Source organism: Ambystoma mexicanum, chromosome 2p, assembly GCF_040938575.1.
Source record: "Ambystoma mexicanum isolate Mex_15411 chromosome 2p, UKY_AmexF1_1, whole genome shotgun sequence".
Taxonomy (NCBI): Eukaryota; Metazoa; Chordata; class Amphibia; order Caudata; family Ambystomatidae; genus Ambystoma; species Ambystoma mexicanum.
Window position 1 is genome coordinate 596470127 of NC_090923.1, and position 23229 is coordinate 596493355.

The 23229-nt window shown below is 47.2% G+C and overlaps 1 protein-coding gene across 1 annotated transcript in view; it reads right to left on the reverse strand.

Moving 5' to 3' along the window:
• The window catches only part of RAD54L2 (RAD54 like 2), a 1748428-nt gene that overhangs the window by 488943 nt on the left and 1236256 nt on the right, over positions 1-23229 (reverse strand). The window contains exon 13 of the mRNA XM_069644107.1: positions 9135-9253. Within this exon, the coding sequence (XP_069500208.1) occupies positions 9135-9253 (119 nt within the window). The remainder of the gene's footprint in view (positions 1-9134; positions 9254-23229) is intronic.

The following is a 23229-nucleotide window of genomic DNA, read 5'->3' on the forward strand; positions in this document are numbered from 1 at the left end:
GTGGACCCCCTTCTCACTGTGCCTTGGGGAGGCTCAGTTTCACCTCACGAGGCGACCCAACAAGGCCAAACCACATGCCTGTGGTTGGAGATGGTACTCTTGTTCAGAGAATTGCCAAGCATTTTGGTGCAGGACTGCCCTTGTGGGCGGGACCAACAACTGATATGCAAATAGTTATTTCTCCTCTGTGAAAGGTGCAGTGAGCTAAAACGTGGTTGTAAACCCCCGTGCCCCTGTAGAAGAAATTCCATAGGCCAGGTATTTGTGCCTTTGCGCAGAGGGGTACAAGGGTTTATTTTATAGGTGGATTTTCCTTTTACTGTTGTGTCTCAAATCTGGGTGTTTTTCCATTTACCTTTGTGTTTCCAGTTTAGGTGTTTTTTCCACTTGACAGGTATCTCAAATCTAGGTATTTTCCATTTACTGTTGTGTGTCAAATTTTGGCATTTCCCGTTTTTAGATGCATTTGGGAAGACAAGCCACGCGTCACATTTAGATAGTTTTGTGAAGATTAGCCAAGCAGCACTATTAGATACATTTGTTGAAGATCAGCCACGGGTCACCCTTAGACTGTGAAATTAACCATTCGTATCACTATATAGAATTGTATAGATTAGCCACATAGAAGGACTTAGAGAGTAGCCAATGTACTAATCACCCCGCTCCTGTTTCCTCCAACACACCACCAAACACGATACACGCCCACTGGGCTAGCTAACATATACATTAATACACACCCAAACAAAAGTAACACAAGCTTACAACAACATACCTGGACACTGGACCTTACCCATATGGATACAACAAGCCAGTGTGCACAACCTGAAATACTATCCAATTTACACACAGAAAAAAGACAGCCACATTCCTACATAACAAAGTTACACAAAAAACAACCCAGGCATTGGACCTTACACGTACGGATAAAACAAGCAAGTGCATGCAACGACCATCTGCAAGCCAACACACAGATGCCAGTTTTTCCTGGTTCGGGAACTATCCTATCACTCTTCCCTCACTAACCAACACAGTTTTCTTTCTTGCAGAACCATGCGAGTGCCTGGAGACTGACCTTGGGTGGTAGCGGTGCATGGTATACAGCAACCTAACATTCCTGTGACTACGTTTCTTAGAGTCAAATAATATCGAAGTTACTCTGATGGAAAACCTGGTTGAATAATTGTGAATGACCAAGAGAGTTAGAGGATACAATCTTCAGGACCTTATCCACAGGCGCCGTCACATTTACAGCGACTGTGATTTTCACTGTAAAATGTCATCTAAAAAAAACCTAAAAATTGCAAGTGAGACAGCAGCAGTTCATACTTGTGCTGTTACATTTAAGAAAAAAATTGCATGACAGTGCCAGGAAAGTCTCTGGCATGCAATGCACACTCGTCTGTGCCTATTCCAAACAGGCACATGGGGTTGCCTTAGTTTTCTTTGCAATTAAAAGGGCATCCTGTTTGTGAATTCGGGGATGCCTTTTTAAATGCGCAGAAACACCCCCTGATTTGTGCTAATGCCCAAAGGGGTGAAAAAGGCATCTGAATGGGCACATTTAAGATGCACCTATTCAAATGTCCTTTGTGTATTCGGCTGCTCATTTTATTGCTTAATAAAACTGAGAACCTGGCCATTTAAGTCTTTAAGAAACGGCATTGTTTGCAAAAATGGCCTCCTTTATCTATAAACAAAGCAGCTTTTTCCACACGATCACAATAAGCGCAGGGTCTGAGGAGCAGCAGGGATCTGGAAGGTGGGAAACGCAGAAAAAAGGTAGTTTTCTCGCCATCCAGCTCACTCAGCTGCTCATCCACTCACTTCCCAATCTTAAAGCCTCCTACATAGGGAGTGTCTCACAGAGCTGTCGGAAGTGAAGGGCTTACAAAGACAAGAGTGATTTTTGTTTGGCCCTGTTCAGGGTGAACGAGGTCTCCTACATAGCTGCACACATTCCCTCTGCGCTACGTCAGCACCACACGCATGCCTGCTCAACATGGGTGTCTATCAGGGACTTGGCCAAATCTACCTACCTTTGTTCAGGCCAAGTGCACACTCACTATTTGCTCAGACATATTTCCCATACCTGGACTTCGGTCCCCCAAAGGCGTTCAACCTTCAGTGCGTTGAGACCATCCCAATGGTGAAAGGCACTATATAAATGCCCATTACAATACAAAACATCAGACACCTCATTTATACCACACACCATGCGTCTCATTCACTCTCTTCACAGCCCATTACTACGCTCAGACAATGCAAACAGCTGTCACCATCATGGACTCCACATCACAGCAACCTCATCCACTTTCCTTTCAAGCCAACACATACAGCACTCCATACAAACATAAAAGCTGATGCTCAACATGGCCACTCCGCAACTGCACAACTAGCTAACCTTGCAGACATTTATAACCTGGAGCTCTTCAATGAAACTTTTCTCTCCTTTTACTTGACCCACATCCTAGATCAATGTCCTCCTCACTGACGGCTACAGCATTTAACTCGGTGTCAGGTCGAACAAGACAGGCAGGAAACCTACCATCATTCACCAATCTGTGTCCGTGCACCAGACAAAGTAGCCACTATCAGCAAAATGAAAGCCTGATACTTCCCTGCCTGCCACATCCCCATCTCAGCCATTGAAACTTCACCCTCATCTACGCCATCCCACACATTACACCATCTTCATTGAGGCCTTCAATGGCCTGGTCACCACAATGTCCCTCAGACAAGCCAATGTGGTCTTCCTCAGGGTTCTCAAACACTTACACAGCATGCCTTTATATGAAGGAAGCAGTGCTGAGCTTATTGCATATTACAGACTCAACCCAGAACAAAGGCAACGGCCTAGAGCTCCTCATAACTGCCCTGTTGACTCCCTTGTAACATACCTATACCCCTTGACTGGCCCGATCAAGTCACTATTATCTTAACTATAGACAGCAATGGCCTAACTAACTAGATGCATCTTAAACTCAAGGGTAAAAAATTCAAGTTGCAAGTTAGTAGCCAAAACAAAATCATTCACCACCTCAATTCTACACATAAGCAGAACACACCATTTCTGACTCGCCAAGACTCAATTATCTTTAGCTAGTGCCAGGTGTACATTGTGTGCTCTGCTAAGCCCATCAAGCAGATGGTCTGCTCCCTAAAATACTTCTCTAGAGAACAACCTATTAATGACCTTAGCAACCTGTCCTCCACCTTCTCAGGACCCAATACAAAGATTGCAACAACATCCTAAAACCTCTATACAACACCCTGAAATCCAACATCAACATAATTGTCCCAGAGGAACAATGACTCATCAGAAATAAACCATCAGCCCCTCGGTACGTCCAAGACCAAAATCAACAAAAGTAACCTGACAACAAGAGAAAACCTGCCACAACTTCAAAACTTCGTCTGAGCAAACCCGCCTTAAAGAACTACAGTGGTCTGTGGGCAGTCCCTTGAGCAAAGCGAAAGCCAACTACTAACAGAAGGCTATAGCCAAAGCCAACAATTAAAGCAAACCATTTAAGATAGTCCAAATAGTACATCAACAATCTCCCCAACTCTGCAACGCCTCACTCCATCTACACACCTACAGCCATCAACAACTTCTTCATTGACTAGATCAGCAAGATCCCCCAAAACAGACGGCAACCACATTACACACACACCCCGCCGCTGTGTGAAAATACTAAGGACCACCTTCAAAAATCTATGCAAGGAGGAACAGACTACTACCTCCTACTCTGATGACCTCCTACCAGCCTTCATCCTCAAGACACTACACATAGAAGGATGTCATACTTTACTTGCCATCGTCAATGCCTCTCTCACCCAAGGCACAATTGGTGTCTTTGATTTCCTTTTAAAGCACATGGTCATCTTTAGTGTTATCCATCTGGGTCCCGGAACCTCCTGGCCCAAGACTTCGGTTTCGCATGTGGGTGCGAGTCCCAGAATCTTAACATTACATTATTTTTACTTGGTCCACCTCCCTCCAAGTCTGCAACCCTTTCTCACTTGTTTCACGGTCCCAGACCTTTCCGATTATAGGACTGTCGATTATTTGCTTCAGTGTCCCAGACCCTATCAAAAAGTAGATAAATGTCACTTGTTTGTTTTAATGTCCCAGACCCTCAACAATTGTTTGGGTCCCAGACCCTCAGGGTTTTTGGTGCGGGTCCCAGAATTGCACAGGTACCTTGTATCCGTTTGGTTCACTCTCCTGCCAAACATACAACGGTTTTGGGTTAGTTGTAGGGGCCCAGACCATCCTTCTCCATCTCCTTAGCTCACCTCTGCACTTCCTCTGCATTCTTACAACTCCCGGGCGTTCTATGAACCCGCTTGCTTCCTTCTGCAGTCCCTGGGCAGCTGTCTTCTTCCAAGAGGATCTGGCAGCGATCATGCGTCCAGCGGGGTCTGCAGCCTCGCTGAAGGGGAAGGTTCTCCCTGGTCATGCGTTCTGTTCCTTTGTCGCTCGTCCGTTTCGGCTTCCTGCTTGTCCTCTTTTGGGGACGGCTCTCCCGTTGTCGCGTCTCTCTGATGCTTTCGTTTGAGCCTGAGCTCGAACTGCTGTGCAACTCCTGTGTTGGATTGATATCCTCCTTCAAGCCATTTGCAGGCTTTTAAACATTAGACAGCTCGCCAAGTTTCTCATGAGTGATCTTGGTGCTCCTGGCCATCTTCCTTGTCAGAGTACCATCTGTCAAACTACCTGCACAATATTTCCTATTATCAATGGTGTTATGCATCTTAGTTGGTATGCATTTTCACAGCTGTTATGCATGTGGATATGACTATATGTATTTGCAATGTTGTTATACAGGTCTGTTTGGATATATGCATAATACTCTATACTGTCTATGTCTTGAACATTATAATGTAGGTTAGTTAGACAACATATATAATTGCCCAGTTAGTACATCAATGGTGGACATATTAGGGGTTAGTCATTTTTTTTTCACCACCAGTTCTTTCCAAGCTTCTTTCAGATTCCAAACAAAGTTCCAAATGGTGCAAAAATAAACTAAGTTCCACAGAGGTCAAGAGAGCATCTCCCTTTTTTTGACTTCACAAGTTCCAAGGAGGAATATGTTCTTTTCTTTGTTTCCACTTCCTGGATAAGCTCAGAGAATAGTTCTTTTTAGCTTGTTACTATATAAAAGTTCTCAGTGCCACCGGGGTGGTCTCCTTTCCCCTGTCCTTTTTTTCACATTACCAGGGAGGAACCTACCCTTACCCTGATCTCTTCTCAAGTTTTGCTTACTGTGGGTCCCAGATCCTGGTTTCTCTTCTTCGTTTGATCACTTGGCCCCGCTCTTGTCCAAGTACTGCCACAAAGCAGATGACTTGTGTCAAATTCAGCATGCGAGTCCCAGACTGTGGTTTCTCCTCTTCCCTTGTTTAACTGCGTCAGGGTATCCCACTGCTCCCTTCTGCCCCTACCAACCATCCCAGCCACCCCCCGTGGTCTCTCCCGGTAGTCTTTGGCCGGTCGTGGGGGCTTACTACTTCTGGCTTCTGCAGTCTTCTCCCCTTTTCCTGTGTGCAGCGGCAGTTCCGCAGCATGTGGTCCATCACAGTGAGTGCATCTCCTTTTGGCAGCACAGTCCCCTGCCTTTGCATTCCTGGACTGCTGCTTCTCCCTCTAGCCGAACAATCCTACCGCATTGAATCGCTTGGGCGTACCTCTACAGCCTCACTAAGCCCCTCTCCTGCAAACTCCTTCTGTTCACCTGCTTCTCTTGACTATTTGTCAAGTCCTTCAGTGAGGGATTCTCCAGGGCTTCCTCCAGTCCTCAGCACTTCGCCAGACACACAAAGTTTCCCTCTTTCTCTGGCAAGCAGATTGGTTCCCAGCCCTTTCTGTTTCAGCACAGCAGTCCTGCTCCTTGCTGCTCCAGAAAAGGCTTGACAACATTTCCTGGTTTCCCTCCTCTATTTCAACTACTGTTGGGCCAATAGTAAACCAGCAATCACTAGACAGCTCGTTATGGTTCATAGAGGTGCTCTCTATGCTTCTGCACCTCCTTTTTGTCCAGGTACTGATCCAGATAACTCCTGGTGGGTCAGTTGGTTTCTCCCTTATCTCAGTACATATATGGAACCTGCTACCGCTTTCCCCCTTCCTGTAACAGAGGAATATCTTCCATTCCGGAAAGCACTAAAAACACATCTTTTCAAGTAGGCACTGGTGCACTCTTTCTACCCTGGCTCCACTAAACTCCCATTTGGAGCTTTAGCGCCTAGATACCCTGGCGCCATAGTTAGCACTCTATTAATACTGTCATAATGAAGGCTGCACAATGCACTTCTACATCAAAATATTAATGTGCTCTTTCTGACAAAAAAGAGCAAAAACTTAAATGTTTACTTCTTTTTTTAACTAGGGATCCATTGCGCAAATCCCCCCCTGCATTTCACCATTTTTGCACTCTACCTCTGCCTGCTTTACTTTGCCCTCTATTTTATGTCAGGTCACGTCCACACCCATCATGTTTCCCCTCGTATACTGTCCTTTTGTGACAGTAGAGATTGTCCCAGTATTTTATTACTGCATGTGCACAGGGGTGGCTACCAAATTAAACAAATAGAGTCTTAATTAAGCCAAAGGTTGTCAGGGTGGTTCTTCTATTGGTGGAGCAATGCTCTAGGAAAACCTATCCGAGAAAAATGTCTCATGAAAATAAAGTGATCCAACTAAAGTTCTGTCACTACTCCAGGGGCTGGACATCCCCCAGTCAATCCACACCCTGCCCATGAGCAGAGGTGTCGCTAGGGGTTAGGTGTGGGGACATGGCAGCAACCCCGGGTCTTATGCTTGTAGCCTCAGGTAGAAGCTCAGGGGCTACAACCAAAAGGCTAGCCAGCCCCGAGTTCAGACAGTCCAGACATTAGTGTAGCCCCAGATCTTTTCCAAAACTAGCAACACCCCTGCCCATGAGCTCATATTCCCAGGTATAAGGGGTTTCCTGGGTCTCATTGCCAACAGTTCTTGGGGTTTTTCTCCTTAGCTCTCAGTCCTAAGTGTTAGTTATGTACTTGGAATGGGAGGAATTCTTAAGTGGGGCTGTGTATGGCGGGCCTTACAAGATGGACTGTAGCCAAAGGCTGCTCCAACAATGGGACAGGGTCCCACTAGGTTCCCCATTTGCTTCTACTCTTGCAGGGTTCTCGATCCTCCAGCCACCGGCTCCAATCCCTCTCTTTGCACCAGTGTCTCGCCTGAAGTTTCACCCCAAAAACCCTTGCCTTTCATTATTTATATTCTTAGGTGTATTTCTTTTTTCTTCTCGTCCACCAGCTCTGTCATAACAGTTTGCTCTAATAGCACCTCATTAGTCCTTTGACTGTCCTTAACCTTACCCCCACCTTCCGTTTCTCATAGCACCACCTCCTGGAGGATACTTAACGTTCCCCCTTCACTTTCTGTCACCTCCTTTTCCATCTTCCCAATTCTTCTCTGCTCGTTCAGTTCCCTCATTTATTTATCTGATCCCGCTGCTTCACTTTTCTCTACCTCCTGATCTTTCCTTACCAATCACTCAAAGGTTCTTTCAATAGCAAGTTTATTCTCCTCTCCTTCACTCTCTTGAGCCCCTTTCATATACCACTTGAGCTAGTCCAAATTCTTTTCCAACACCACCAATGGCCTCACCCCTTTGGCCAGTTCTATGTTTACAATAATGGTTCCCCGATTCACGCCTTGCTCTCCTGCCACAACTAGTTTCCACTGCTCCCCTGTCTGCCGCTTTCTGGACATTCCTTTCCCTAGCCTCCTCAGTTGTCCTTTTCCCAGCCCAATGGATCTTCGCTCTGCAGGATTTGGGTCTGCCTTTACCCAGCCTCCTATGCCCTCCCTGCAGCCTCCTCTATACTCCTTACCCCAGGGTACTAAGTCTCATCTCCAGGCTTCTGCTTACTGCAGGCTCCAGGCTCTGTACTCCAGTATCCTGCCTCCTGCTCTCCCCAGACTTAATGGGCTCTGTTGCAGTATCCCATAATCGGCTCCTTCTCCAGCTCCTTCTCTTCCTTTCTCCAGCCAGCATAGAAGGAGCTCTTCCCTCCTGCCACCATCACCTACTACCACAGATCCTGAGGTTTTATAGGTCTTTGGCCTATCCTTCTAGCCTCCCTCTGGTGGAATGGGGATCAGGTGTCGCAGTTGTGAATGGGGAACTAGGGAATTGTAGTTTTCTCGGCCTGGATGGCTCTGGCCCTCAGCTCTGAGAATAACGCATGCCATATTTACGTCCCCAACTCCCTCTTGTCCATGAAACTGCTGGATGACTGTCTTGGGGGCATCTTGATCTAGGGCATGTACCCCTCTTTGTTTGAATTAATTTGGGAGCAGATTCAGAACCTGCGTGAGGGGAGCCGAGCATACAAGCATTGCTGGCCTCACAAGAATGCTGTGCCCCGATTTCCTCAACAGGACATGAGTAGCAGCTGTTATCCTATTTTTAGATCACACCATCACCGTCAAACATGGCAGTTTGTCACACTTTCTGACGTTTCTGTATTCTGGTCATCTGGGCAGGTCATCAGGAAATGATTAGTCAAACTACCTTTTTTTTTTAAAAGAAATGTTGTAATGGGTTTGTGAAACTGACAATGCAAAGCATTACTGCCATGAAGAGTATGGATTGTCCTTATCAAACGTAGTTAGACAAAATAGAAATTGACAATAGTAATGTAGGATTACTATTATCTATGCCAGTAAACATCCGAGTCATTCAATAACATCAGGGCCGCTCCTTGGCCAAGTCCTTTTGACTCTTAAATGTGCAATGTTATATAACAAATGCAGTTTTGGTGCAACAACTTTGAAGTCATGATTGGCAAAAGGCAAAGAGGTTTATTCTGAAGATCAATTAATAGCATATCAATATGCTGCAGGACTTGTGCATTATAAAGTATGGGTAGCAAAGGGCTCTAGCTAGAAAGATGTTGGGATTTGAGGGAAGTAGTGCAAGAGTACAGAGCAGCATGGAAGATGAGGCGTTTCCGTGGGGGAGAATGGAAGACAACACAGTTGTAGTAGGAGACAGGGTAATTAGTATGTGGCAGAAAAGGATGGAAAGCTGGAGAATACAGAGGTGACAAAAAGTGCAGTCTAGATTTCTTACCTGAAAACCAAGATCTTGTCACCCAACTTCACACTTTCCTCGATGAGATGAAAGAGAAGAACCATTTTAGGGGAGTTCTCCAGAAGACCAGTTTGATAATCACAGAAAATCTCCTTAGCCTGTAAAAGCAGAACAACACACACAAATGAGATGAAAAGTAAAGGATTTCAAAGTCAAACTTCCAGGCTGATTGTTCTATGATAATGCAGGTTAAAAAGAATGGAAACGAGGCCTGAATATCTGAGTACACACCAAGTCCCACACATACTAGATAACACAATTGTATTAACCATTAAACCACATTTTCACTTATTAATGTCACACTCTTTACCTCAGATCCTACACCTGAGAGTCCAAGTCATCACATACTGTGGAGTCTCACTACCAAGGGCCCAGCTGACACATTCCGGCAGTCAATTTTCTATGATCTGGCAGGTATGCCCACTTGGTGCAGTGAATTATGGCAGAGATTGATGGTGCCCAGAGAATACTCTGCCACACAAAGAAAGAGAACTGGCTGACCAGAAAGTCAGCTGCCAGACTGAAATAATTTACTTTAAAGCACCTCTACTTCACGCACTAGAATTGTTTGTATGCATATTCACATCACAGTGATCTACTCATAAAGCATATGCAGGGCAATGCACCCTTTAATTTTAAGGCAAGCCCTGCCATAATAAGTCCAGTTATTTTAAATGTGCCGATTCTACCCTCCAAAAGAATATATGAAATTCGATCACTGATATCATAGCCTTAGAAAGAAGATCAGTAAAAAGTGAAGTGCTCATTTTAAAAAAGTTACTTTAACGCTACTAGTTACCTTGAAAATGTGTCTTTAAGAGGAATTCATAGAATTTCTATTAACACAGATACAAATACTGACTTTAGTTATTGTTCATGTTTTCCTATCTGCTATATCACAGGAAATGTAAAAATGACCACTCAATGCCATGTACAAGTTCCCCTTTTCCTGTTATTTGGTACCCAATCAGAAAACAAGGCTTTGATTTTTGACTGGGCTTATGGTTTGAAGTAATGTTTCCGTAATCTTTTTTTCAAATTATTTAAGACTGTGGCCATAAATTCTTTCCTCAACCCTCCCAGAGTGCAGGTAAGCCTTCCTGGCAAAGTAACTTGAACTCTCTGGGACAGATCATAGAATACATATAATGCAATTTAACTTCTTTCCTCGCCTTTGCTGGGTCTTTCTTGGGCATACTCCTACTTTGAATCTCTGAATGATAGACTGTAACTTAATTCCGACACCAGCAGGATTCCACAAGTTGGTACTTATTCTTTAAATGCGATTGCTTTACAGCGTACATTTCGCTGAAGAGCAGCATAGTGCTTTACAATGGGAGAGTGCCTGGACTTTTTATACACTAGAGCAGTACTGTTGGTGGTGGGAGGGTAAGATTTTTATTCACCTAGTAAGTATTGTTGAAAAAGATAACATTTATGTCTTGTGCGGAACTGAAAGATGGAGAATGTATTTCACGCTTCTTCCAGGACTACATTCTAGATGGTTGGCATGTGGCAGGAGAAGCACTGCTTGCGAGTCTTCTCTGTATGGGCTAGCTTAGGCTCCAACCTTTTGATGGTTTTACTACGCAAGGAGCAATAACATCCTGTGGTGTGGAGTTTAGCCATCAAGTGTGGTGTTCCTCTCGAGACTGCTTTGTAGGTGATACATGCCTAGATGCCTCTGGGTTACGAGCACTTTATAAATGTCAAAATAAATACATGCAGTTTTGAATATGATCCAGGCAGTGAGGGGGAACCATTGAAGCTTGGTCAGTGGAGGAGAGAGACAGTCATATTGGCAGGCACCTGTAATGAGATGGGCTGCCATGAGGTGGACAAGGTGCACGCATGGAAGTCCAGTATGGAGGAGTTTCCCCCATTGATGTGTGAGAGAACAATAGTTTTGATCAGCGTGCAGAAGTCAGGCAGGGAGATGAAGGGTTTGATTCTGCAGACACGCCTTGTGCCTTTTCAGCAATGTGATTTGGGAAAAAAAGGCTACGGTCAACAATGAAGCCCGGGGGTTTGGATGCGATGACAGCTGCAGGGTGAATCGTTCTGGAGAATGTTGTCCAGCCATTGTTGCAGGAGTTGTTCTGTGAAAGGGTGGGGGCGGGTGATGAGGGAGAATTTAGTCATGGTATGGTCAGGTGAAATAAGTGTTTGTCATCCATGTTTGGAAGGTAGTCAGGCATTCGTGGAGGCGAATGATGTCTTGAGGTCCACTGACCTTTTGGTATACTAATGGATGGCTATGTTTGGGTAGTAGTTTAGGGGAGTTCCCAAGTGTTCCATGTGAGATTGAATATGATTGGGGAGAGGATGGAACCTTGGCGGACCCCAAACATGACAGTAGGTTGGGTCTGAGTGGGGCCATCTCAACAGCATGGTGCAGAGTTGGTAGAAAAGGCGAAACAGGTAGATTTCGGAAAGAAGTTGCGTCGCAAATACTTACTTGATAAGCTTCCTGATTAACAGGAGGCTCATAATTGGTTTGCAACTGGCTACAAGCAAAGGTTTTTTGAGAAGTGGTTGTTTGCGACCTATCTTAAACACATCTGTAAATGCACCTTCAATGAGGCAGGCATTCACAATACCGAAGAGCGGTGGGTCAGTGAGATGCTTATTGAGGGAGGATAGGAGGAAGTTGTTAATGTAAGTTTTAGGTTTAAGAGAAGCGAGTACGTCTCAGTGATACTTGGAAGAGAGGAGAGTGAAGCCGGTGCAGAAGGGCAGTACCTGGTGAAGGAAGGATAGCTGGGCTGTCTGGTTTCAGGCATCAATGAAAGCTCTGATCAATTTGGTAAATGAGCACGGTATTGATTTTGTTACATTTCTCTAGTGAAGTCAGCATTTCAGGGACAGGTCTGAGCTTGGCGCAGCGCTCGACTCCTTTCAATAGCAGATTGCTCCTGTTAAAGGTTGCCTCCATGGTGGAAGGGAAGTAAGCCGACTTTGCCTCAGAGATCATGTGGCTGCATTGTGTGCGCACAGATTTGCAGAACCAGAGATCCTATAGGCTGTGGTTCTTCAACTACCACTTTTCAAGGGATCTGAATGAGCTTTTGTTTGCAGTGAGCTTGGATATGTAGTAGGGTGCTGATGGTTTGATTTTGGTGCAACTAGGCTTTAGAGGCACGTGGGTGTTCACTAATTCTTCGGCAAAGGGGTCGAAGTTATCCAGAATAGCTGAGGCTTTCACTGCAGCGGGGAAGGTTTCAATGGTAGCATTTAGTGTGTCCAGCGGGAAACTGACAAGGATGAGAGTAGGAGACCACCGTTGAGGACAGAAGGTTGGAGATATCATCGAAGAAGTTACCTCTCCTCTGTGGTGGCCTGTAAATAGTCAAAAGCTATTGAGTCACTGTTTGAGGTGAGGAACCTACAACAGAGGATTTTACAGCTGTATGCGGAGGTTGAAATTACCATGCAGGGCCACTCAATATTATGGCAGACTTCCACCCAACCTCCGGTTTTTCTGTCGGGCAGGAGGACGTTGAAGATGAAGAGGAGGTGGGTTTAAACAATATTTTGTTAATATGAGAAACCTGAAGGTCTCTCACCAGCAGTCCCTGTGGATCCGTCATCCAGGTGACCAGTAGTAAGGAAGAGAAGAGTCAACAGCTACCCCTTTTAACAACCGTGCAACAGTGGTAGGCTTAAAGGAGGCAGATAGCTAGTTTATACAAATACTGGCTAAGGGAGGTCACAAATTGATTACGAGAGAATTTTTGCGGTAATTCAATTTAATCATAGATTCAGACACACATCTAAAAACTGTAGGTTCACAAAGAAAGACAATAATTGAACCTTTAAAAACACACATTTGAGCCCAGATTGGGCTCACAAAAGACGTTGCAAACTGTTTTAAATACCACAGTTGAGTGAGTGAGGGTTAGTAGCATAAGTATATAGTGCGAAAATTCAATACTACTTATGAACTAGTAGTATATTACTGTTGTCTTTTTCTAGCTCGGCGGATGATGTGGCTAGGGTATCCTCTTTCTTTGAGTCTTGTCGAGAGGTCTCTGCTGTTTGTGTAGTCTTCTCGTGTGGTGCAGTTACGCCTGCGGCCTAAGAACTGGCCAAAGGGTACGTTTTCTTTTAGGGCTGCCGGATGGAAGCTGTGGAACTCAAGGAGGGTGTTTTTTGCTGTAGGTTTGCGATATAGAGTGGTGGCCATAGTATTCGCAGGCGTTTTGTACATGGTTAGATCCAGGAAAGGGATGGAGAGTTTGTCTGACTGTATGGTAAACTTGATGCAGGTGTCTTGATTGTTGAGCCATGTGAAGAATTCTTGTAGTTCGATTTTGTTTCCTTTCCATGTCATTAGTACATCGTCGATGTAACAGATCCAAAAACCTATCTGTTTTTTGAAAGGGTTGTTTGTGTCATAGATGGATCTGGCTTCAAAAGAGTCCATAAAGACGTTATCTAGATCCAGAGCAAATTTAGCTCCCATGGAGGTGCCGTGACATTGTTGGTAAAAAGATTTTTCGAAAATGAAATAGTTTTCCGATAGGGCAATCCGAATGCATTCAAGGAGAAAGGCAGTTGATGGTTCTAGATTGGTTCTTTGATCAAGGTATGTGGCTAGGACATCGATGCATTTGCGTTGGGGGGATGCTGTGTACAGCGATTCTAACAGATCATTTTGGCCAATGGAGAGTGTGTCTAATTTCTTGATGGTGGACATTGTGTCCTGGACATATGACCGCATCTGGCCAATGAATGGTTGTAGAAAGAAATCAATGTAAATAGAGAGCAGTTCTAGGTACAGAACCTATGCCCGCCACTATGGGTCGGCCAGGAGGGTTTGTGGCATGATTTGTGAGTTTTTGGTAATAGGTAGAAATCTGGTAGGATGGGGTTGCGATTTATCAAGAACAGTTTCTCATCATCATCATCAATCCAACCTTCTTGCCATGCGTGGCACATCAAGCTTTCTATTTCAGTGAGGAGTATGTTTGTAGGATCCGTGGGTCAGTGGACCAGTGTGGGAGGATCACCTGGGTGAGGGGTCTTCTGGGACACTGGATGGCGAGACACGGTATCGCCTTCCCTGTAACACCTTTCCTCCATCCGACCAGGTAGGATACATCTGCCCCCCACTTACACAACACACACTTTCTCACGGACAGCTTGCTATGAGAGAAAACGGACCAATACCTGAGCCGTATATCTGACATGTCCCCATACAATGGTCAGGCAATTACTGACAATCACGCACACCTGACTTCCATTACTCTTCCACAAACAGATGAAAGATGGAGCACGAGAGCACACTCTGGGTGAGGCAAAGCACACGAGGAAACATCAGTTCCAAGATGGCAGTTTAACATGAGGATAAAGACGGCGAAACAGAAGGGGATCGCAAGGAGGGAAGTGCCCTTGACCTTTTCGACAAGGAACCGTCACTTTCACGAAACATCGAGAATAGAAAGCGTAAGACCAGGAAACCAGGCTGAAGAATCCTGTAGTGTGCGTCAAAGCCCTCCCGAGTTAATAATCGAGGCAGGGAGAATCACCTGCTGCGTGGTACTGTCCTTGGCTCCTACAACAAAACAGCACCAGTGGAATCAACACAGCCAGTGAGTTGGAGAAACCAATACTAGACTGGCCTGTGTTGAAGCCAAGGTTGCAAGCTGCAACATTGTATGGTGAGCGCTGAAGCAAACAGTGTATGAAATGCATGTGATATCCAACGAGAGTAAAATTGAACAGATGAGTGATTGAACTTTGAAACCAAGATACAATACCTTTGACAGAGTGGTCCGGCACAGCGTGCGTGCTCATTCGAATGTCTCTGTAAGGTATCCAACTGAGAGTTGACAAAGCTGAAAGAATGGGAAATAATTGTGCATCAAAGTGGTCCAGCGGTTGGTCAAGCAAAATCCTGTGCACAATCATAAGTCTTCGATGTTGATACTGCCAAGAAATTGGAAGACACAGTAGATAAAGTTGGTCTGAACACGAACGAGGGAGATCAATTGAAAGCTTTGGGTTAAAGCAAGTCTGTGTTAGAGTGAATTAAATTGGTCCAAGCACGGCAGAGGGTGACTGACTGAACATTGTGTTCAAACGGATCGGAGCCCGACTGAGGAGGATCTGGGGTGAACCGTGAATCACCCGAACAATCCGGGTCTACTTTGGGTGTTTAGTTGTGCAATCCTTCGATCACATGGGAATAGTCTATGGCAAGAGGAGACAGATGGTGAGATCTACCTGTTGTACAATCGTCAAGAGTAACTGGCCCTTTATCTTTTCCAGGACCAAACTAATTGCCCATTTCTTCATATGCCTTTCAAGACAGTCAAGAAGGCAAAGGAAGGTGCAGGGCTAATCAGGTAGGTGTGCAGTCTCACATGCAAGAGACCCTTTAGCACCAGCTGACGTATTGCAAAAGAAGAGTGTCTGGAATTCTGCTTAGAAATAGGTAAAGAGTGGCAAAGCAAGAAGGCACCAACAGATTAGCAATGATTGACAGGTGGGTAGGGCAGAGGTCATCCGACTGGCCAGTGACCAACTGGTATGAGAAGGGTCCACGGTCTCTCATGCCAGCAGAAACCCAAACCTCTGACTCACCGAAAAAAAATGTTTCTCCAATGGCATTATGCAGCTGTCCGATGCCCATGGGGAGAGTCTGTGAGCCTCCAACCTCTCATTCCAGTCCTCTGGCTTTCACACAATGCTTGTGCTAGCCAGACAGCCATAAGGATTCTCATGTCAGTAGGACTGATCCAACACAAAAGGCTAGGGAAGGGCAGGGGCACACAGGGAATTTCCCCTACCGCTTAACCTAGTCTCCCTCCTCCAGAGCCTACATCATGGAGCAGGTTAGGATTGCTCGCTCCCAAGGTCACCCCAGTCTTAGCCTCTAGTCTGCAGTGCACAGATACTGGATGCTGTACACAATATAAGAATCGAAGGGTGTGAGCATTGCATTTTCTTTGTACTTGTACTTTTATTCTGTTCTCTCCATTACATTTGACTTCATTTCCTCACAATCGCATCACCAGGGTCCAATCATAGCAGGTTAGTGACATTAGGACTCAAAGACAACACAGGGTATTTTGTAACTGAATGGAGGGTTTCTCCAATTACATGTTAATGATGTTGCGTCACCACTCCTTTTATGCCCGAGTGTGTGACCCTATCCTTGGGAGGGACGCAGATCCACCCAGCCCTGGTTGAGGACTCTCTCCAGAAGGGTGCCTGCTTCTAAAGTACAAATGTCTCATACTGCTTATCAGATCATCTGTATGCATTCCGACTATATGTCCCCTGTATGTTCTGACAATTTACCATTACACAACTATGCATCTAGGATGGCAGCTGGATTTCACTTGCTGGCTGCTGATTTTCCAAAGTGTTCTTGTTTTGTATTCCGACAATCCTGTAAGTGGAAGCAATCCAGATGGGTGCTTTTATAGAGCATCGGTTTAGGAAGGTCATACTAAACCAAATGGGAACATAGCACAATGTGTAACATGATACACCAACAAACCATGTCAAACCCCAGACAAACAGAAGGAACAATTGACTTACCTGTTCTCCAGCATGGGTCTGGCATAGATCCACATGCTCATGAATATGATTACACAGCAGTACATATACACAACCACGGGAGATGGCAAGGCTCAACAGAAGTAATACACTTACCACTGGAACAGACTCAACTCAAACAAACAGGTTGCATAGCACTGCTAGGCCGACCCGGGACTCATCCCTGGGATCCCTGCACAGTAGAATCTTGTGAAGGTGTGGATGGACCTCCATGTAGCAGCCTTGCAGATGTCCAGCAGAGGAATACCAGAGAGAAAGGTCATTGTTGCTGCGATGACTCTGGTGACTCTCAGTAGGCCTGGAAGAGGTCTGTTGGCCAGACGGTGACAGTGTATGATGCAGCTGGAGAGCCACCTGGAAATGGAAGTCTTAGACAGGGCCTTCCCATGCCCCACAAGGTCAAAATTCACAAAGAATTGACATGTCTTGTGAAAATCCCTCATGCGTGCCACATAAAACCTCAGGGCATGAGCAAAATCCAGCAAATGCAACATCCTTTCCGCCTAAGTAGAAGGGTTCGGGAAGAAGGCTGGCAGAACAAAAGGCTTGTTGAGGTGGAATTCTGAAGAAACCTTCAGCATAAAGGTGGGGTGGGTCCGCAGCAGCACCACCCCTGATAGCCTGGAAGAACAAGTGCGGCTGCTTACAGGAGAGGACCTGTATCTCCCCGACTTGCCTGGCTGAGGTGATGGCCACTAGGAAAGCAGTCTTCCACAAGGGAAACTTCGAAGGGGCTGGATGCATCGGTTCAAACGGGGCCGCCATGAGCATAGCCAAAACCACATTGAGCTCCCAATCTGGAGCAGGAGCCTTCACTGGTGAAAAAGTCCAAAAGAGGCCTTTGAGGAACTTCTTGACAAGCCTGTGCGACCACAGGGAGGGCCATACATGGCGTCCTGGTGTAACGGGATATAGCAGCCTGAGGCGTGAGCCAGGCCAAAGGCGCTGTGGAGCAATGATCCGCAGGGGCGCCATCTTCCACACGGTGAAGCGCTTCCATTTGTGTCTTTTGCCAGATTATTTTTGCATTCAAGCGGCAGGGAACAAAGTCCAAACTCGAGGGCTGCAGGAGCCAGGCCGTGAGCCTCAGACGTTGAGTTGTGATGCAGAATTAAACCGTTTTCTCTGAAGAGAAGTTCAGTAAGTGGAGGCAGCCGGATGGATGGGGCCACTGAAACTGAGCAGGTCCGGGTACCAGATCTGCCGGGGGCATGCCAGCGCAATGAGGAGCACCCTACAACAGCAACGTTTGAGAGGGAAGGCGTACAGTGAGAGCTCGTCTCACAGGAACTAGAAGGTATCCCCCAAGCTCCATGGCTGAGGAAAGCTGCTGGTGCACCTCTGGCACTTGGCTGAGGAAAGCTGCTGGTGCACCTCTGGCACTTGGAGTTGGCTCCAACGCGAAGAGGTCGGGTCTGGGGTTGACCCCACTTGCGGAAGAGAAGGGATACTCGTGGCAGGACCGCAGCTTCCTGCTGAGCGAGTCTGTGAAGGTGTTCGTGGTGCCCACCAGGTGAAAGGGGACGAGGAACATGTCCTGAGGAATGGCCCAGTGCCACAGAGAGCTTTCAGGGAAAGCGCGGGGAGAGTATTGTGCCCTGCTTCTGGATGTAGAACATGGTGGTGTTGTCCGTGAAGATCCGCACCACATTCCCCCACAGCTGAGGTTGGAATGATTTGGGGGCCCAGAAGACTGCTCGGAGATCCAGGACATTGATGTTGAGGTCTTTTTCCTCTGGGAGCCGGAGACCCCTGGCGTGCAACTGTCCATTGTGAGCCTCCCAACCCTTCCAGGGACGCATCCGTGGGGACCATGGCCTGGTGCGAAGGGGTTTGAAAGGGAGCTCCTTGCGTGAGATGTGTGCATACTCCCCACCATTGTAGAGCTTGGAACTCGTGGGTGAGTGCGATCTTATCCATAAAAGCTCCAGTGATCTGCAGCCACCGGGCGTCCAGATACTCTTGAAGAGGCCTCATCTGTAGCCTGCAAAAAGGAAAGGAGGTGGATGCAGGACATCATGTCCAACAGAGACTTGATGGCTCGCCCTGTTGCGGATTGCGCCGACAACAGGTGCCGTACCCTCACCTCCGAGGGGGTTGCCAGGCATGGAACCGTGTTGAAATGGGCAACTAGGAACAGTGCATTCTGCGATGGCTCCACACAGGACTTTGGATAATTGATGGAGAATCCAAGCTCCATCAGAAGGCGTATGGTCTCTGCTGTGTGCTGGTTTGTCAGTGCGAGAGCGGGAGTGGATGGGCCAGTTGTCCAGATAAGGAAAGACGTTGACGCTCTTGAGGCGTAGATACGCCGCAAAGCACTTTGTGAATACCATTGGTGCTGATTTCAGGCCGAAGGGTAGGGCATTGAGATGATCGTGCTGCCCCTGGACAATAAACCGTAGGAACTTCTGATGTTTTGGGTGAATGGGGAAGTGAAAGTAGGCGTCCTCCTACATCGCCAGGAAATCCCTTCCTCCAGATGGTGAAGCATGTGCTGAAACTTGGACATCTCGAACTTCTGGGACTTCAAGTATTTGTTGAGGCGTCTTAAGTCTAGGATCAGCTGCCACACTACAACTTTTTCAGTACCAGAATGTGACGAGAGTACACTCCGGAGCCCTGGAGGTGCTGAGGGACTGTCTCTATCGCCCCTTGTCTTATCATGGCTTGAACCTCCAGCAGCCATTGAGCCATGTGCAGTTCTTGCCTCGCCACAGGAGGAACGGGAGGGCACCTGTGTTGGAACTCCAAGGTGGGCCCTTGATGAAGAAAGGCCAGCACCCATTTGTCCGTGGTGATGGATTCCACTGGTCGAAAAAGTTCGCTAGGCAGTCTCCCAATGGGGTGCGACGGTAGGGGCCCGGCACAATGACCGCTGCTGTCGTATGCCTGTGAGCAGCCTCCTTAAGTTTCCTGGATCATAGGGCGGGAGGGAAGATGATAGGGTCGAGTATACCCCTTGGAGGACCGGCTGGACTACTCTCTTGAGGACCGAAAGGATGACTGCAGTGTTCCCAGCGAGCGTGCCGTCTCTGTATCCGTTTTAATTGCTTGGAATGTCTTGTCCATTGCCTTGCCAAACACATTGTCCCCATCAAAGGGCATGCCCACTACCTTGGACTGCACGTCCACCCTGAAGTTCATGGCCTTCAGCCAACCCTTGCATCAGAAGGCCACTCCATTGCCCATTTGGCATAATCTGGAGTTGGCTATGTACAGAGCCACTGTGATGGTGAGGTCCGAGGCCACCTGGCCCTCCTGGAATAGGGCCATGACTTCAGCCTTCTTGTCGTCCAGCAGGAAGTCCAAAATTGACCAAAAGCTTATACCATAGTTCCCTGTCATAGCGAGACAGGATGGCTAGGGCATTGGCAGCCTTGGCGGTGGAAGCTGTGGTGTAAATGATCCGTTTGCCCACTGCATCCAACTTCTTGCCATCCTGGTCCGGGGGCACGATAGGTTGGAGGAGCGCTTCCTAATGGCCACAGAGTCCGGAGAAGGCTGCAACCATAGGCATCTGGGGCCCTGAGTCTGGGACCCCGTACTTCTTCTCCAGCTGGTCTCTATTGGATGGTGTGGTACTTGGTGCTTTCACCAGGGCCAGGCCTTCCTCACAGACGTCCAATAAAGGGACCAACATGATGGTCTTCCTTGAAGACTCACGCAGCTGAAATAGAAAACCCTCCTCTTCCTCCGGCACCAGACCCTCCTCCTCTGACACCAGACTGAACAGTTTGGATGATTTGGAGATCATGGCGTGGAATGAGCCAATCTCGTCTGGGGGCAAAGCTCTGGCAGGCTTGTCGGTTCCCAGTCAGCAGGGACATAATGTTCATACTCGTCCGTATGAGTGGCAGTGGGTTCCATGTCCGTACCCGTGTCGGTATGCAGCGGCTCCTTCACCACCTGGGTTAAGGCCCTACGGGGTAGCGTAGGTGAACCCTGTGGCCCAGAAGGACTTGGCTGACATTTCGGCCTAGCAGCGCTAGGCAGACGCTTAGGTCTGGGAGGACTCCTGGTTGGGGCACAGGGAAGGCTTTGGGCCGTGCCCAGCACCAGGGCAGCAGGCAGATTGTTGGATCTCAGACATCAAGGTGTGAAGGGTGGTGAGAATGTCCAGTGACATGTCCCTGGGTGCCGGCTGGGGTGAAAATGGAACGGCTGGGACATCCTCAAAGGACTAGTAAGGAAGCCCCTCAACCTACCTGAATACTTTGGGAACAATGCAATGATGGGAACCTGCTCTGTGGGCAGCGCGCACACCCTAGCTATGGTCGGAACAGCCTGAGGAGATGGTTGCTGTATTCGTGACCGTAGAGCTGAGTCGTCGGCAGGTCTCTCGTTGACCAAATCATGATGGTGGTCGTCGCCGGAACCGTTGACAAGCTGATTGCAGATGAGGTTGTCGATGGGGCACATGTCGACGAGGTGGACGGTGGTGTTATACACAGGGCTCTCCTTTGTAGCCTCGTCTTTGGAAGAGGATCTGTGATTTGAAGGGGGTCAGGGACTTCCTCGTGGAAGGCACCCCCCATCCCCCTCTCCCCCCAATCAGCAGGCTCACTGTGGATTGAGATGGAAACTGGTCCTTCCCGAACTAGGTCCGCAGCCGTGGCGAACTTCGTGTGATCAGGCGCATGGTGTTTAGCCTTCTTTTGGATCCACTGGGAAGGGGCATCCTCAAGGGACCATGACCTCTATCTCAGAGAGCAGGCTCATGGGACCAGTCGGTCGTAGATTAGGCATGACTGCCTCTTCAGAAGCCTTCCTCACCCTGAACCACGCCACCAACCTGCGATAGCGGGCGCTCTTCTTTGCTGGGAATCCACGGTAGATCTCCCATCCGTTCTCATTGTGGTCTAGATGCAGACAATACTGACGATTGAGGTGCAGATCTTCAACGCAGACGTTCTTTAGGCCACATTTCTCACAGACCTTGCAGACTGCTCTTGCCTGCCTCAGACATCGTTGAGGTGCAAAGTAGGTCCAAGCCTGGGCGTTCTGAACTTGTAAAGAAAATCCATCGATGGAAGTAGATCTTTGCCAACAACGGATCCCAGCTGCCGGTAGTCAACAACGACGGTCAACAATGAAAATGACCGTAAAGAAATATATCAAAGTTATCCCAAAAACTTGAAAAATATCACAATTGAAACATCTATGTATAGGCACATTGTAAATGCCATATCATATAAATTCTCGAAGAGCAAAGTGAGAGAATGCCAAAAACTAAAACATGCCATAAAAATCGGAAGACGGCCACCACGGGTGGAGTTTAGGGAAATGACCGTCATTGGGGGCAGTATAACCCAAAGACCAGTTATTGGTTATGGAGCAGACAAGCAGTTTTCAGGCCAAAATAAAACTGCTTTCTTTTTTACAGAGGATTCCCAGCCAGATGACAGGGAATATTCATGAGCATGTGAATCCATGCCAGACAATGCGGGAGAAATTGAATTACATCGTACTACCACTTGAGAAAATACTAGTAGAACAAGTTACTTTCTTACCTGGTAACGTTCTTTCGATGGGATGGTCCGACGACTTATTCCATATCTATGACAGGTAATCACCACAGCTGTGCTGCTTCGGAAACTTTTCTCGGCGTCTGCGTCCTGTGTCGATGACGACGATGCGTCGTCGTCGAGGACCTCCTCCGACGTCATCCGATGTGATAAGTAGGACGCACGACACCCGTAGCCTCAGTTGTAGTTTTTTCCCCCAGAACGTGTGACATAAGGCCACTGCCAGTCAGACACAAAGCCTTGTGGAACGTAAGCTGCAATCGCAAAAGAAATTCTGCAGCGGGGAAGGTAGGGTGGGAGCGATATGGAATACGTCGTCGGACCATCCCATCGAAAGAACGTTACCAGGTAAGAAAGTAACTTGTTCTTCGAGGGGATTGGGTCCTCCGACGTATTCCATATCTATGACAGACTCCCAAAGCAGTACCAGAGCAAGGAGGAGGGAAAGAATTTAGAATCAAAATTTAGAATTGCCAATCAAATAGCAGAGCAAAGGACAGCCTTGCCAAAGGCCAGATCCTGTCCTCGGATGAAATGGAGGGAATAGTGATGTACAAATGTATGTACTGAAGCCCAGGTGGCTGCATCACAGATGTTGCAAATAGGAATACCCCTCTGCAGGGCAGTAGATGCAGCCATACCCCTGGTAGAATGGACCCGCAAGCCAGCCGGTGGGTCCTTACCCGCCAAGCGGTAACACTCGGAGATAGCCAAAATAATCCAGCGAGACAAAGTCTGTTTCGTCACAGCTTGTCCCAAACGCTTTCCAGCGTAACCAATAAAGAGTTGATCGTCCACTCTGACCCGGGACATGCGTGAAACATAAAAGCTTAAAGCTCTCCTAGGATCAAGCCTATGGAGCCTCTCCTCTTCCTTACCAGGATGTGGAGGAGGATAGAACGCCGGAAGAACAACCTTCTGGCTCAAATGAAATTCCGAAACCACCTTCGGAAGAAAAGAAGGACAAACTAAGGACA